The 16,384-nt window shown below is 53.1% G+C and overlaps 1 protein-coding gene across 1 annotated transcript; it reads left to right on the plus strand.

Moving 5' to 3' along the window:
• Positions 1 to 11,164: 11,164 nt before the first annotated feature.
• ENPP7 (ectonucleotide pyrophosphatase/phosphodiesterase 7) lies at positions 11,165 to 15,679 on the plus strand. Its single transcript, XM_010721321.3, has 6 exons — positions 11,165 to 11,441; positions 12,358 to 12,503; positions 13,290 to 13,910; positions 14,147 to 14,360; positions 14,712 to 14,812; positions 15,415 to 15,679. The coding sequence occupies exons 1-5, from the start codon at positions 11,168 to 11,170 to the stop codon at positions 14,798 to 14,800; spliced, it is 1,344 nt and encodes a 447-aa protein (XP_010719623.1). The 5' UTR covers positions 11,165 to 11,167; the 3' UTR covers positions 14,801 to 14,812; positions 15,415 to 15,679.
• Positions 15,680 to 16,384: the final 705 nt, after the last annotated feature.

Below are 16,384 nucleotides of genomic sequence, written 5' to 3' on the forward strand. Positions count from 1 at the left end.
CCCCCTTCCTGGGGACCTTTGGCCGTTGCAGGTTTAGCAGTGCAAAGCACGGCTTCGTAGCAGCTGAGGTCGGTGGGATTGATTTCTTGTTTTGTTTTAAGTGCAGCTAATCTAATAGTTAATTTATTTAAATTGATAGGGCAGAGAGAAATTACATTTCTATCTTCTCCAAATAGATTTTACGCCGCCTGTGGCCCAGGTGAGCTCAGAGCTGGGCTAAAGGCCCCAGTGCATCCCTACCACAGCTGCCTTCACCAGCCGTGACATTTTTCATCTCATTACTGCCATTTCTGCCATTTTAGCAAACAAACCAGTGTAGGTTGTTTGTTTTTTTTTTTTATCACAACACATTAGCCATGGGTACACAGTGCCTGCCCAAATCACCCACAATAAACAGCGGGTCCAAGGACAGATCTCTCAGCTCCAGGGCCAAAGTGGGGCACTGAGCACCCAGATGCTGCCCACGGCACACGCAGGGCCCCCCCAGCCCTACATTCAGCCATAGGTTTCCTGTAAGAGTCAGCACCGTGCCAGATTTATGGAGGATGCTGCTCAGTATTTCACGAGTGCTGCAGGCAATCCCATCGCTGCCACTGCGGCTGCACAGAAAGCACTTTGTAGATTTGATTATGCGATAAGGGGCATCAGAAATGCAACTTGTTGCCTATATCCCAGAGTAATTAATTTCGTCTGTATTGAACAAATGACATAATTTGAAGATTTCTGGGCTATGGATTAAGTAAGGACAGATGAGAGTGTCCTCATTGGCTCTGAGATTAATTAACACCAAGAGGCAAAGCGAGCTCTCTGCTCTGCAGGATTGGTTTGCTGGCATTTTTGAACTACCTGCCCAGCCCATGGCTGACCCCAAGGACAGGACATCCAGCATAGCCAGGCTGGGAGCAGCAGCCCCCATTGATCAGGGCACAGGAGCCTCATTGGGACCCATTCCTATAGAAGGACATCGGGGGATGCCAGAGACATCCAAACTTCAGGGCTTCCCTCTGGGTCCCAAGCCACGTGCTCCAGCCACGGGGCAGGCACAGAGCAGGACACATCCATATGAAGGCACAGAGGGGCTCAGGATGGGGATTTCCCCTCATCCATTCCAGACTTGCTTAAAATTTCCCAAGTGGGGTTGAAAAAATCAGGGCTCCGTGCGGCGTTTATTCATGAGCCAGGCGTTCCGTTCAATGTGCCTCGCCACGCAGGATCAAAGATACAGAGCAGCACCTAATTAATTATTTTTCCTCTTCTTCTCTAACATCCCCTCGTCGAGCGCCGAGTCCCAGAATCTAAAAGCCTCCCTTTCAATGACTCCGCATAATGAGATGGATTTGGACTCCAGCAAATTTGTTCGGTTTTATGGAGTATTACATGAAAATGCTGTGAAATTAAGTTCTGTCTTTGCTATCACGCCATGGCCATCAGAGCGCTTTTATGTATGGCACTGAGACTAAAAGATGGGAAAGTGAGTCCTTGCTGCAGTAATGTGGCAAATGGGGAGAGGGAGGAGCCGTGCAATGGAGATGACATGGTGGAGGGTGAGACTCGGGGAAATGATGAAGGAAACAAGAAAGTGATGCAGATAAAGAGTACAAGCTGAGAGCCCAGAATGGGGCCAACGGAGCGGCGCAGCAGCAGGGGGTGGGAGTCCCCATGTCTCCTTCCCAGCCCCGCTGCTGAACCCATCCTGTTCTCTCACCTTCCTCCCTTCCCACCTCTCCTTGCTCCCTTCCTCTTCGCACTCGCTCCCTCCGCTCAACCCCAGAGCCATCTATTTCTTCCCTTGGCAACTTTATAACCCATTTCCTTGCCTGACAGCAATTAAGCAAATGCTTCGCTTCCAATCCCACGGCCCGTAAACAATGGAAAAATAAAACGCTATAAAGGAAAAGGCAACGAGATCCATGCACACACACACACACACACATTTGTGGAGGGCAGGAGGAAGTTGGGGACAACGTCAGTTGTATCAGAGGCTGCACAGCTCCCCGCACACTGCTTAGCTCCTGGTCCCCAAACACACATTTGGGGAGGGAGGCATTCCCAGAGCACTTGGAGAGCACTGAGCTGCCTGCATGGATGGCACTTACATAAAAAGAAGCGGCCAAAAAATAAATAAATAAGAAGAGGAGGCAGCAGCACTCCCCCCCACGGTGATGTATGTGATTTTTGGTGCCTGACAGGCCCCGAGCCTCCGGGGAGCCGCATTGATAAATCGCACCTTTCAGTTGGCAGCCAGGCTTAAAGAAACCCAGCGCATCCAATGGTGGCACTCAGCCCTCAATCTGGGGCTGCCCACCACGAGTCCCAGCCACCTGATGGGAGCTGCTCCTGCATTAGCACGGCGAGAGGCTTTCTGATGTACAAACCGCTGGGAACACGGAGCCCTGCGCCGAGGAAACTCAAACAGACACACTTTCTAATTTCCATGACAACTGTAATAGGGTATTTGCTCGGTTTGGGAGAGCCTGGGTGTGCAGGAATGCGCTCATTAGGCACAGAGAGAGGAGAGAGGCTTCTGCCAAGCAGCTGTGCCCTGGTGCACATCAGGGGCAGGATGGGGCTGGCGGTGCTGGGGGGCACTGGGAGGTGCATCCCTGTTGGTTCCCATGATGGGATACGCTCAACACCTCAGGGAGGTGGAGGGAACAGCAGCTCATGTCCGTGTGGGCAGAGCAGGACAGGACAGACCAGGGAACTGAACCAGAGGCGGGCAGTGGTGCTGGGATGTATGGGCACACAGTCCTGCGCTGTTACCTTGGGATGGGGCTGAAGGCTCAATGCATGGCCAGTGCAGCTCGGCTGGACTGAGCTCCAGTCCCTCTCTGAGGAGCTCAAAGGACAGAGGGACCAGCAAGCAGTTAGCAAGCAAGAGAGAAATCCAGGCGATTACTGAAAAGCTTGGACACGGCAGTGAATCCCGTCGCTGCCAACAGCATCCCCAAGCCATTAAGAGAAAAAAATCAAGATGTGGACAGAATTAGATTGGCCATAGGTGAAAAATGGCTCAATTATTTCTAGTGCCAGAACCGCAGAAGGACATTTCCCTCTGCTCCTGATCCACAACCTCCCACTAATTAGCAGACCTAGCAGAGAGAAAAATGCTCCAAGCTCTGAAGAGAGCAACAGCTCGAGACAACACAGCCACGGCCACATCCAGGCGCATTTGTATGCACTGCATAAGCTGGGCACAAAGCAACGCACATGCAGAATTGCATGCTGGCAGATAGGAACTTGCCATGAGAGGAGCTGCCTCCTGCAGCCATAGGGTGGGCACCCAGCCAAAGCCAGCCCTACAGACCCCCCCCCTCAGCTCCTGGGACGCTGAGGTCTCTGTTTTGCCCCAGAACCTCTGCTGGGATCACAGGGCACAGCTCAGCCCCGGTCCCACACAGCAGTGATGCAGCACAGCAGAATCCAACAGCCCTGAGCTGGGAAAGGCACAGCCGGGACGGGAGAGCTGCAGGCATGCAGGGGAGGACAAAGCCTGGAGGAGAATCCAGCTCTTTGGGAACAGGCTGGAGGACAGAGATAACTGCAGGCGCTAGCTCACCATCCTCTCTCCTCTTTGTAAGCAGGGATCTTTTAAGGCAACTGATGCATAAAAACAAAAAAAAAGTTACCAGGAGGCCCTGCCCCCTCCCTGACAAACTTCTGAACATGCTGTCATCAAGAAAAATGATGCTGGCAAGAGAGAAATCCGCTGGGGTTGCTGGCAATTTACCAGGCTCCAGCCCCAATGAGTGTTTATCAATAATTTCAGGATCTGCCTGTCGCAGCCACCGACTCCGCACTCAGGCAGAGATCTCCGAGCAGCACGGGTGTCAGCACCGCCACGGGGAGAGGAGGCACGATGAAAAGGGAAATCAATTAACTGCTCCTCAGGAGCAGGGATTTGCCAGCATTACAGGGAAAGGTCTGTTCACCTTGCTGTAACAGGAAAACACTTAAACGCTCCTCGGTGACACAAAGGCACGTCCCAAGCCATGGAGAGCTGATGCCGTGGGCAGCTGAGCTGCAGTCAGGGACAGCGATGGTTGCAGCAGTACTGCAGAAGAGGGAGTGATAAAGCAGCAGCAGCTGCATGCACTGAGCTGCCCATGGCCTCTGTTGGGGCAGCTGCATGCCCCACAGCTCCGCAGCAGCCCTATGGGGCTGCACCTTGCCCTCATTCCACACCCTTTGACCTACCCGCTGCTCCTGTGCTGAAGGCAGCCACCGCACCCAGCCACGGAGAGCAAGGCATTGCATCTGCATCACTGTGTAAGAGCTGCTAATGCATCCGCCTTCCTGTATGGGTCTAATGGCTTTCTGAGCCAGGGGACACCGGTTTCTTAAACACCATGTAGTGCTGAGCTGCACAACACAACCAAGCATTGAATGAAAAAAAAGATATCCCTCCCTTCTACGTTTTAAATCTGTTATCTTTCTCATTTGATACCACATATTTATGAGAAATAGTGAATATTCATTTCCTGTTACTCACTTTTATGCCACTCCTGAGTTTATAAAACTGCGTAGTCTATCACCCCAATTGTCTCTCCAACCAAGAGAGCCCTAATTTATTAGGTTCTTCTCAAACAGAAGCTGTCCTGTGCCTCTGATCAGCCTTGTCATCCTTTACCTTTTCTAGTTCAACCACCTCCTTTCTATGATTGGAGAACCACAACCACAAGAACATTTGCACTGCAACACAGCATATTATACCTTGGCATAACATTGCTGCTGTTTTGTTTTCAGTCTCTCTCCTAACAACTACTAACAATCAATTCGCTTTATTTGACTGACACCGCGCACTGAGAAGACATTTTCATAGAACTACCCACAGACACTGCAAGATCCCTTTTCCCAAGGAGGCAATATTGAAGGCCTGCTTTGTTGGTGTTTTTTTGTTTTTTTAAGTAGTTGAGAATGTGTTCTCATTTGTATTACTCAGCTTCAGAAACATTCATCTGCTATTTTACCATCCAGCTGCTCACAGCCCTGCCCAATCAGCTTCAAACTATCCAGCTATTATGCAAAACTCTCAGATGAGATTGATAGAGGCGGATAAGACACCAAACCAACAGAGCCGTAGGCCAGCTCTCCTACATAGGGGCCATCCTCATAGAATCATTAAGTTTGGAAAAGACTTCTGAGCACATGTAGCCCAACCACCCGCCTATTACCAATACTGCCCACTGAACCATGTTCTTTAGTACCACATCCACACATTTCTTGAACACCTCCAGGGATGGTGACTCAACCACCTCCCTGGGCAGCCATGTACATCCCCACATCCTCCTCCCAAAGCCTTTTATTTCGCTCTGTGTTTCTCTGCAGGCAGTGCGACCCCAGAGGCTCAGATAATGAGGACAACGATAGCAACAAGCGAATAAGGAAACATGTGGTGGTTTTCATGTTCAGCTGTGTTTTTAACTGCAGAAGCAGTCTCTTCACGTGGCCTTCCTGAGGCCACATTCTCTTTACTATGAGAGAGATAAGGTGCTGGAAACAGCTGCCCAGAGAAGCTGCAGATGCTCCATCCCCAGAGGTGTTCAAGGCCAGATTGGATGGGGCCCTGGGGAGTCTGGTCTAGTATTAAATGGGGAGGTTGGTGGCCCTGCTTGTGGCAGTGGGGTCGGAGATTCATGATCCTTGAGGTCCCTTCTAACCTGGGCCATTCTGAGATTCTTCCTCCCCCTGAGATGACTTGACACCTTACTAAAGAGCCAGAAAAGCCCAGGCATCCTGCGGCCATTTGGCCAGAGCTGCAGAGACCGGAAAAGCCCAGGTTCCAGCTGCAACGGCTGCCTTGAGCCAGAGGGAGGCTACACCAGCTACCCTGCAGTAACCCCCTACCCCCTTCCAGAGGGGGGAATTAAGATAGGATTACACCTCCAGGCACATATCGATAGGTATTGATAGCAACGGGCAAATCAATCGGGAGCAACAGCACACACCATTAAAGCACATTCGGACTTTGCAGAAGGGTCGGGAGCCCCGAGGAGGAATTTCGAAGGGGAAGAGCTCCGTCTGGAGCTTGGAGGGCGGCTAGGAGGGCGCGGTGGGCACGGCCGGAGTCAGCACCGCGGACAGCGCCCGCAGCCCCGCGCACCGCACACGTGGGAGCCGCAGCCCCACCGGCACCCAGCAGAGCCCCACCACGGCACCATAGCACAGCAGGGAGGCAGCCTGATGGCCTCTCCTAAAGAGAGAACGCATTCCCTCACCGATGTGCGTTTACTTCTGGAAGGCACTACCATCCTATCCGGCTGCCTCAAGCTTATAGCATACTTTAGCCCGCTCTTTCAGAGCTGTCAAGGCCCGCCCGTCCTGTTGCTTGCAGTGGGAACAGCCTCTCAGCATCACCGTGCTGCAGGCCAGCCTGCCAGCAATGAGCCATTTCACTGCTGGAGGGAATTCTGCTCCAAGAAGCTGGCCCAGCATCCAGACTGCGATCAGACATCAGTCCTGCACTCCCTCTGCTAGACTTCAGACACCCCTCTGAAAGGAGCAGTTCTTAATTAATATTAATACCTTGCATCATGTCAGATCTTCTCATGCATTTATGCTCCCTCTGTGGGCAACTTCCCTGCCTGTCCCTCTTACAACAGGGAGGTGATTACGCAGGCAGGTCCTGTGTTGCTGGGGGCTCCTGAGCCACGGGCCTGGTGTGGCTGTAATGGATTGGTGACATCGTTATATTTATGGGTATTTCTAGAGAAAGAAAAAGGCTAGTGGGTGTTCATATGTTCTTGTTATATTATTTAAGAGAAGCCATTTGAGAGCACAGGAGAAGCAGTGTCTGCTCCCAAAAGGAGGAAAAATAATGGAGGGGAATATTTGCAAAAAGCTCAGTTAAGTAAATATTTTATGCCCAATAATGTTATGGCTTTTGAATGATGCATGCAAGGGAGTTGAAAGGAGGTGAGGCACAGAGCGAGGCAACATACATTGTGTGTGTAGAGTGCAAAGGTGTCCGTGTGGGGGGAGGGCAAAAGGAAGCACGGTGCCCTGACTGCTGCACCTCACTCCAGCTGGGCGAGCTGCAGGAAGAGGCAGCACAGAAGGGAAGGACCACCTCCAATTCTGGATTGACAATGCCCTTCTGTATCAGGAAAGTTAGAGCTGACCTTACAGAGAAGTGGTTTTCGTACCCAAGTGGATGACACCCTTCTCCTCCTGTGTCTGGTGCGACATCATAGGGAGGGATGGTGAGAGAGATCTCCATCCCACTGACCAAGAGGAGCAGGGACACGGGGGGCAAGGAACTGGAAGACAAGCAGATGGTCCAAGAGGAAAAGGAAGATGGGAAAAGCAGAAGGAAGGCCAACCAGGCAGAGGGAGGCAGCAAGGCTGCCAAGGGGAAGAAAGCAGTGCTGGCACAGGCAAGGATGATGCTCTGACCAGGGGAATTCTGCCACTTGCAGGCAGAAGCACTGGGTGAGCATCAGGCATGAGGTAAGCACAGAAGGGAGTAAAATACCATTAAGCGTAATAAGAAATGTACTTGATCAATGAGCTCTGCAGCTGAGGATCAATGGGAGGCAGACACAGCCATTAGCTAAGAAAGCTGAGAAAGAGCCCCAGGCTCTGATGAAGTGGTCAATACCGTGTTTAACTGAGCAGCAGAGAAAGGGTTCCCAGCAAGGATGCAACCAGGAGAGATGGGACTGACCCCACCCCATTCCTCAGGGCTCAGACCCCCAGCAGGCTGTGGCTTGTACACACACACACACACACACACACGAGCTTCCTCAGGAGGCAGGTTTGATCTTCACCCTCTGAATAAATTCAGAGCCAACAGCCACATTGTGGCTGGCCCCAAGCCTGGTGCTGAGACCCCGCCACGCTGCTGCCCAGAACTCCATCAGCACCCAACTGCTGCACCAAACTGACCTCACTGCTGAACTCCAGCTCTGCACTCCCTTCACACATCCTCTGGGGCTGTCTGCTGCAATCCTGACCCATTGCACCGCTTCTCACTTTGCTGAAACCCCACGGCCAGAGTCTGACCTCGATGAACCAAGCTAGCAGAGAAGAAAAGCAGCACTGATCTCTGTGAGCCTTCAGGGACTAGATACATAACCAGCGATGTCTCAGGAGCATTAGAGCCTGGGGTTGTGCTAAAGGCTGAGTCTGTGTGTGCGTGTGAAGACAACGAGACAAGCAGCTGTCCCCTGGGGTCCCTCCTGGGGAGGGCTCCTTGCTCCCACGGGGGCTGAAATAAGAGCCCCTCTCCCATGGGCTTGCTCCTGGCTCCTGCCACAGGATGTGCTCCAGCCCTTCATCACTGCAGGCAGCACAAAGCACGTTCCCATCATTGCCCCCTGCCCTGCAGGAATAGCTGTGTGGTGACCCAAGTCTGGGCAGGGGGGCACAGCTTTTTTGAGCCCTGACCTCGGGTACATTTCAGCAGTTCCCTCTGACAGAGCTCTGCCCCCTCCCTGCATTACTCACACATTCCTTCAGACCAAATGCTTTCAGCAGCAAGCACAGCATCTCCTGAGAGAGGCAGATGGCAAAACTCCCATCCCATCCCAGCCAGTAATGGCCAACCAGGCAAACACCTGCAGCAGGAGCTTCCTGTTGGAGAGATGAGAACAGTGCAGACCCTCCACCCCCTCCCCGCTGCTCCCACTGCCCCTCCCCATCACCCACCCACAGTGATCCCTACATCACTGCAGGTGGGCACACAGAAGATTCCTCCTCCACTGGAACAGCCCCCTCCAAAGAGCCAAACCTGCTGTGCTCTGCAGGGAACTGATCCTGCTCAGCTCCCATTGCCTCCCAGCTGTCCCAGCACAGCCTCCAGCCCCCCAGCAGCCCCACACATCTCCCTCTGTCTGCAGTCCAGGCCACTGAGCTGCACAGCTCATCCCAGCTCTGCTCACTGGGGCAGCACCACAGTCTTAGCCATAAGGTCCTGGCACTGGGTACTTTAATAGCACTAATGAGCTCTTGGTACACACACAGCTCTGTGTCAGAAGCCCAGAGGAGCACTGCAGACACACCCCAAGCATCAGACAAAAGAGCAGATTCTGTATGAGCACGCACAGGGGCAAACCAGGACACCTCAAGCTGCTTTGTTCAGTTACCTTCCCACTCTCCTAGCAACCTCCCCTCCCTTTTCCTTCCTTCTCCCTCTTCTCAGAGGGCTGCACACATAATGCTTTGACCATTGGGTCAGGGGAGCTGCTGTACAAAACAGAGCTCTTTGGGGCTGGGCAGCAAAGCAAAAAAATAAGATGTTTCTTTCCATTCTGTCAACCCATCCAGTTTACCATTTCCAGCCTTCAGCCAACCTGCCAGGCACCCAGAAATGCTGTCACTGTACTTTCCTGCAGGAGACAGCAGCCATTCACCCACCCAGGCCCCATTCCTCACCTCCCTGGAAGCTTCACACACATCCAGGTCTGCACTTCACTCTCCTTTCTGCTAAGTTCCCCTCCTGGGCTTGGGAAAGTTAGCACTAAAAAGGCAGCTGGGATGTGGGAGAGCACTTATAAAGTGTCTCATCCCTCCCCCAGCAATCAGTGAGGCTCACCTGTGCCCCCTCCTTCACCCCATTAGCAGTGAGCAGCCCCAGCTGTGCCAGTAATGGTCCCTGCAGAGCCAAGTGGCCGCTCCATGGGTCAAAGCACGAAATCCCTGTCAGAAACTCAAGTGGCAGCCGTCATCCTGCTCTCCCAAGAAAGTTGCAATTTTATTTTCCATTAGAAAAAAATAAAAAGAAAGAAAGAAAGAATGAAATCCATGTGACTCACACAGACCTCTGCAAGTGTCACTCGGCTTCCCCTTGGGGAACACCCATGGGTAGTGCTCCTGCTTGGAGCTCCCAGGCACCCACCCACAGTGAAAGCATCAGCCACACTCCCAGCGCAGCTCCCACGGCCCCAGCAGCATCAGTGAGGGGTCTCTGAGCCGTGGTAGCCCCTCAGCCACATCTGCTCATAGGGTGAGAGTGGGGTTCTGCTGGTTCCAGATCAACTGCATCAGCTCCAGGTGCAGATCAGCAGTGTCTCCAGATAGAGCGGCCAAAGGTAACGTTCTTTATCTGCACCTCATGCTCCACAGATACTGAATATCAAAATGCACCTCGAAACACCTGTTACTAAGTACTCCTTAGAGATTAGAGCAGTGCTTCCTCCTCAGTACCACCTTCTCTTTCCCAGTAGAGCAGATGGACACGATAACTTATCAGGACCTTCCCACGTGCTGATCATCAGTAATAGCACAGGGACTTATTGAACGACCTCACATCAGCATGTGGAATATTTAGGGCTACTCCCGACCTGGCAAGGAGATAACGTATTTATCAAGGAACCCTTTGACTCCTCAGTGCCTGGCAGGCCTCTATATCCTCATGGAGAGGACAATACTGGGGGGATGCTCAGGGGTACCAAGGTCAGGAAGAGAGAGCCATGGGCAGCACAACTCATCTGCCCACCTCACCCTGGGAGAGGACGTGCTGGGGGATGAGCCCAGGCAGATCTGGGAACCAAAGGAGATGGTTGAGCTCAGGGAGGCAGGGGAATGGCAGAGCACTTGGGTAGCAAAGCGACCGAGGAATACATCCAGAACCAGAGCAGAGAGAGAGATGAGCAAAGACACAAAGGTTGAGAGTTCAAGCCCCAGGGACCCATGTCAACCCCTGTTACATAAGTCTAGAAAAGCCTTAAACTTGGTTTTGCTGAGAAAGGAGTTGTCAGCAATGATAAAACCCCAGAGAAGTCATAAAAATTACAGATGGTGATAAAATGGGATGTCACCGCAGCAAAGCTTCGCAGCAGGCCATGGGACCGGGCCGGCGCTGCAGCACAGAGGGGTCCCCATGGGGAGGGGACATGGGCTGCCAGAACGTGGTGACAGCATCCTCCTTTGGGCTGTTCCAGCACATCCCATCACCTCGTTCTGCTTGTGGCAGAAAACTCATTCATGCTTCAGCAATAGGAAGAGCCTCACATCACAGCCACGAGCACGAGGCACCATGGATGGAGGTACAGATGTGGTGTTGGAGGGGGGAAGAAGTCCCAGCTAATCCACTCCAGCCAGACAAAAACAAAGAGGCTCCTTCTGATACGAAGTCCTGGCTGAAGCCCTGCACCCGATCAGCTATTGCAAGATTAGATAAGAGCTGAACTTAGCCCCCTCCTGCATATATTAACGTGAGCTCTGGATGTCTGCGCTACCTCTCCTCAAGGGCAAGATGATGTTCCCTTCTCTGGTGCTGCTGTTTGCTGCCCTCCCTGTAGCAAAAGGCAGCCCCGTGCCGCACACATCCGGCCGTGACAAAGTCCTCCTGGTGTCCTTCGATGGCTTTCGGTGGGACTACGACCAGGATGTGGACACCCCCAACCTGGATGCGATGGCAGCAGAGGGGGTGAAGGCACAGTACATGACCCCTGCCTTCATCACCCTCACCAGCCCGTGCCACTTCACACTGCTGACCGGTGAGTGCCACCGACCCGCAGGGGTGCAGAATGGGAAAAGGGCAAAGGAGGGGTTGGGTGTAGGAAAAGTTACTGAGCCAAGCAGGCGGCCCACAGACCGGCCTTGATGGCACACTGAGCTTTAGCACATACGTGCTTTGGAAAGAAGAGTTGAGGTGCGTTGAGGTAGAACTGAACCTGTGTTCATCGGAGGTAAATAGCATCAGGCTCAACCGACAGCCTGCTTTGATAAGGGAAATGATTTTTTAGACAAGGGAGATGCAGCACATCTCATCTTCCCGGACTTCAGCAATGTATTTGATATGGTGCCACGTGGGAAATCATTAGTTAAGGTGGAGAAGATGAAGATTAGTATGAAATCTCTAACGTGGGTAAGTAACCGGCTGTGGGGAAGGCAACAGCAGGTAGTGCTGAAAGGAGCGCCGAGCAGCAGGGAGGGCAGCAGGGGAATTCCTGCAGAATCAATGCCAGAGCCAATCTTATTTAAGATTTTCATTAATAACCTTGGCATAAAAGAGCGGTGCATGCTAATGAAAGCTGCTGATGAGGAAAGGCAAGGGAGGGTTGTCGATACAAAGGAGGGCTGGGACGTCACGCAGAAGGAACTGCGCAGCCTTGAGAATAGAATAATAGAAGTAGCATGAAATGGAACGGCACAAAGGGCCAGCCTTCCACTTGCAGCAGGGATTTGTGCTTTCCGCTGACCTCGTCCGTTGTGAACGACAACAGAAAGCGAAAGAGCAAAGGGATGGGTTAAACACAGCAGAAAGGTGAACCCTAAATGGGGTGGAAAGGGCAGGAGGCACTGCAGGAGGGATGAAGCCCCACAGCGGGTCCTGGGATGCTCCCAATGGGTGGGGAGCCCCACTGCTTGGTGAGCCCCGCTCACCCTCACCCCATCCGTCTCTTCTGGCAGGGAAATACCTGGAGAATCATGGGGTCATCCACAACATGTGGTTCAACACCAGCACGGGGGTGAAGCTGCCCTACTACAGCACGCAGGGCATCGACAGCTGGTGGGACAACGGCAGCCTGCCCATCTGGATCACAGCACAGAGGCAGGCAAGTGGGGCTGCTGCTGCTGCTGCTGCGGCTGTGCGCTCCAGGCGACGGGAGAGCCACGATCTCTAGTGGCCAGCAGCTAACTTCCTTGCTGCAAGCAACAGGGCTAATTACACCAGCGAAAAGAAAATTAAATCCCCAGGCAGTGGCAGGTATAATCGTGATCGTCCTATTAAAAATAGAGAAAAATTAAAGGTGCGTTTTGGCTTTATTAAGATGTTAATAAAAGAAGTTATCCACTCCCTCATTAGGAAGACCCCAGCCAGCTCTTTAGGGAGCAGACTGAGCCCCAGCATTCCATGCTCTGCAGTGCACTGGCCTCATCTCCCCAGCCTCACCCAGGACACATGGGGGGGCTGTGCAGGGGGCTGCTCCCCCCTCACCGAGGGCTGCAGAAAGGCTTTGGATCTGGCTTTAAGGCAGGACATGAGACCTTGCCCCAGACACGAACCTCTGCTATGTTTACCTGCTAAATTGGACCCGTTGACTTCAGGGTGAGTGCTTGCGTGACTGCAGTAAAGCACACCTTAATGCTCGGATGGTACAAACAGGTCAGCCTGAAGTTATCATTAGCATTGCTAATGTCATGAGAGAACCAGCAGAGAGGGGTTCTGGGAAGGGCAATGCTTCCAGGTAATCACTCTTAATGGGTGATGAACAAGAAAACTTTGTTAGAGGCAGAGGTAGACATCAAGGGGCTGAATGAATCAACCACATCCATGGGCATCAGTTGTACTGACAGGCAGAGTGAGTTCAGCTGAGTTCACATAACGTCTTCACTAACAGGGTTTAAAGACAGGCTCCATCCATTTCCCTGGGACAAAAGCAAAATATCAAGGAGAAGAAGTGAGCATGAAGCTGGTGGAGCCTCCCCTGTTCAACTACAGCAACGAAACCATTTGGAGACAGAACATTGACACTGCCATGGAATGGTTCACAGTGAACAACCTCGACTTCATCACTCTCTACTTCGGTGAGCCAGACTCAACAGGACACAAATACGGCCCCGAATCCACGCAGAGGAGAAACATGGTCAGCCAGGTGGACAAAACCATCGGCTACTTAAGGCAGAGGATCAGGGAAAGTGGCTTGGAATCAAACCTCAACCTCATCATCACATCCGACCATGGCATGGAGACAGTCATAAAGAGCGACGAGATCCACCTCCGGAATGTAGAGAACTTCACATTCAGCGACATCCAGTTTGAACTCTTAGATTATGGACCCAACGGGCTGCTGATACCAAAAGAAGGGAAATTAGAGCACGTGTATTCAGTCCTGAAAAATGCCCACCCGAAGTTACACGTGTACAAAAAAGAAGAGTTTCCAAAGAGATTCCACTATGCCAACCATTCCCGGATCACCCCGCTCTTGATGTACAGTGATCCAGGATATGTGATCCATGGGGTAAGATGCACACGCACATACTTTACTGTCTTTCTTGGATCTGTCTCTTTCTTCCTCTCCTCTTCACAGCCCACCAGAACCTTCCTGGCTTTATGCCTTCATTTTGATCCATCTCCCCACAAACAGGTGGTTATACCCCGAGACTGCAGAACATGGGGACCTGGCGGGAGGGAGCAGGTGGGGCCATGCTCCAGAGGGCTGAAGAGCTGGGACACTCACATCTGTCTGCCTTCCAGAGATACAAGGTGCAGTTCAACACGGGAGAGCATGGCTTTGACAATGAAGCCATGAACATGAAAACCATCTTCCGCGCTGTGGGGCCGGCCTTCAAGCAGGGGCTCATAGTGGAGCCGTTCGAAAGCGTCAACGTCTACGCTCTGCTCTGCGAGCTGTTGGGCATCGCGCCGGAACCTCACGACGGTTCTCTGGATGCCACGAGGTCGATGCTGCGTGAGTCCCCCGCGTGCCCCGCGTCCCTTCGAGCCCCGACGGCGCGGCCGCTCCGAGCCCGGCATTGCCGCACGGACAGCGCCACCTAGCGGCGCCTCCCGCGGCACCCCGGCAGGAACGCCCCGCGCTTTGCTTCCCCGCACGGCCCCGCTTCCCCGCAGCTTTCCTTCTAAATACGTACAAGTGGTCCAGACACCAAAAGCAAGGCTTCATGCTGCTGGTAGAGGTCAGGAACAGGAGGTTACGCAGCCACCTCCTGCTGGTGGCTGCTCTCTGCACCAGTCCCTGATTGAGCTCGTCCCAGCTCCGCCACTCGCCACCAGGGTAACGGCCGCACTTTCGGTGTTGCAGGTTCCAGTGCTCCTCTCCTTGCTGCTACAAAGCTGCCAATGATGCTGGGAATCGCTCTCATCCTGAGCTGCTGGGGAGGAGCATACTAACCCCTACCAGAGGTAATTACTGTACAGGCAGAAAGCCCTGTTTGCTCTTCCTTTGGGCACTGCCCACCAGCTGCATTCTGCAGACCACAGGATTTTGAAGTGCACAGGTTCTCAACTTGCTGCACGGAGCAGCAGTACCACCAGCAGCCCTCCTGTTTACCTGTCCCCCTGTCCTGCAGCCTCTGTGAGCTGCAGATATTTGTCTAACCAAACTTTCTGTCTTTATGGCTTATAGTAAAAAAAAAAGGGCAAGCAGAACCCAGATACCCCAAGCTGAAAACCCACAGCACACGGGAGAGGCTCTGACTGCCGTCCTGCAGAGCCACCCCCACAAAATTTTGCCTACCAACAGCTCTCACCCTGGGCTGTAGATGCTGCTCTTGGGAGCTCTGGGAGAAAAACACACCAAGTTTTAATCCTTGATAGTTTTTGGAGAGACAAAGTCAGGACACACCAGATGACAGCAAACACCCAGGCACTGTGGTTCACAAGTCCAGGACCACGCAGATTCTGTGCCCACCTGTCTCAGCCCTGCCCGGTGCTGCTCTGCACAGGGCTGATGTGCCATGGGTGCATGGGGCCATTATACAAGGCCAAACTTTTCTCCTCTGCAGGAAGCAGCCCAGGATCTCTCCCAGTGGTTCAGGGACCAGCACAACTCTGCAATCTCAAGGTGCTGCCCTCCTACCTGGGGCATCAGCATGGCAGCTGCCCTGACCCCATCCCAGATGCTGAAGTGCCTCTCCCCAACCCTGTGCCTCATCTCAGGGGCTCGATAAACATCTGTTGCCATAGAGATTTGCTCGAGCTGCCTTCCCGGCGTTGGTTTCACCCAATAAGATGAAACAAGAGACGCACGCTTCACTCAGAAAAAAAAAACAGGAAGAAAATGTTTGGCTTGAAACCATATTGGGGGTGGGGGTCAGACCGGCAGCATGTAGAGCAAACAGTCCATTAGGCAAACAATGGGGAGGCTCTGCAAGGGGAGCCACATGGGCCGGCACAACAAATATTATTTAAAATAATATCAATACAGTAACTTTGAAAGTAATCCTGCTGTGACCTTGGGGCTTTCCACCCTGGGCAGAGGCAGTCAGGGCTGTGGTGACGTTGCTGGTCCCAATGACCCCGTGGAGCTGACAGCCGAAAGAGGCACAGCGGTGCCAGGGTCCCCATGCGGTCACAGTGCAGAGCAGAGCACAGTGGGAGCCTTCCTGATGGGACTCCTTACCTAAGGCTGGGGTTTGTCTCAGCTGTGAACTCAGCTGCACAGAGCGATGTCCAGCAGAAAGCCCTCCAGGCTGGAGGCTGAGCGCAGTGCAATCCCACTGAGCGCACAGCGCTGCCGCACCCCCGAGTCGCCGTTTTGACTTAGAGAAGGGATGAGAAACGAAGGAAACGTTGAATTAGTGTATTTGCAGCAGAGGACACCCAGCCCCGTGCTCGGAGCCAGCAGGAGCAAGGCTCGCTCCTTCCCCGCCCCCTGGGCCGCGATGAAGGAGGGGAGCGGGAGGCCGAACGATGCGGAGCGATGCGATGCGCTGCGCCCGGTGCGCGGCCCGGTGCAGTTCCGAGTGCCGGCGG

Source organism: Meleagris gallopavo, chromosome 20 (assembly GCF_000146605.3).
Source record: "Meleagris gallopavo isolate NT-WF06-2002-E0010 breed Aviagen turkey brand Nicholas breeding stock chromosome 20, Turkey_5.1, whole genome shotgun sequence".
NCBI lineage: Eukaryota > Metazoa > Chordata > Aves > Galliformes > Phasianidae > Meleagris > Meleagris gallopavo.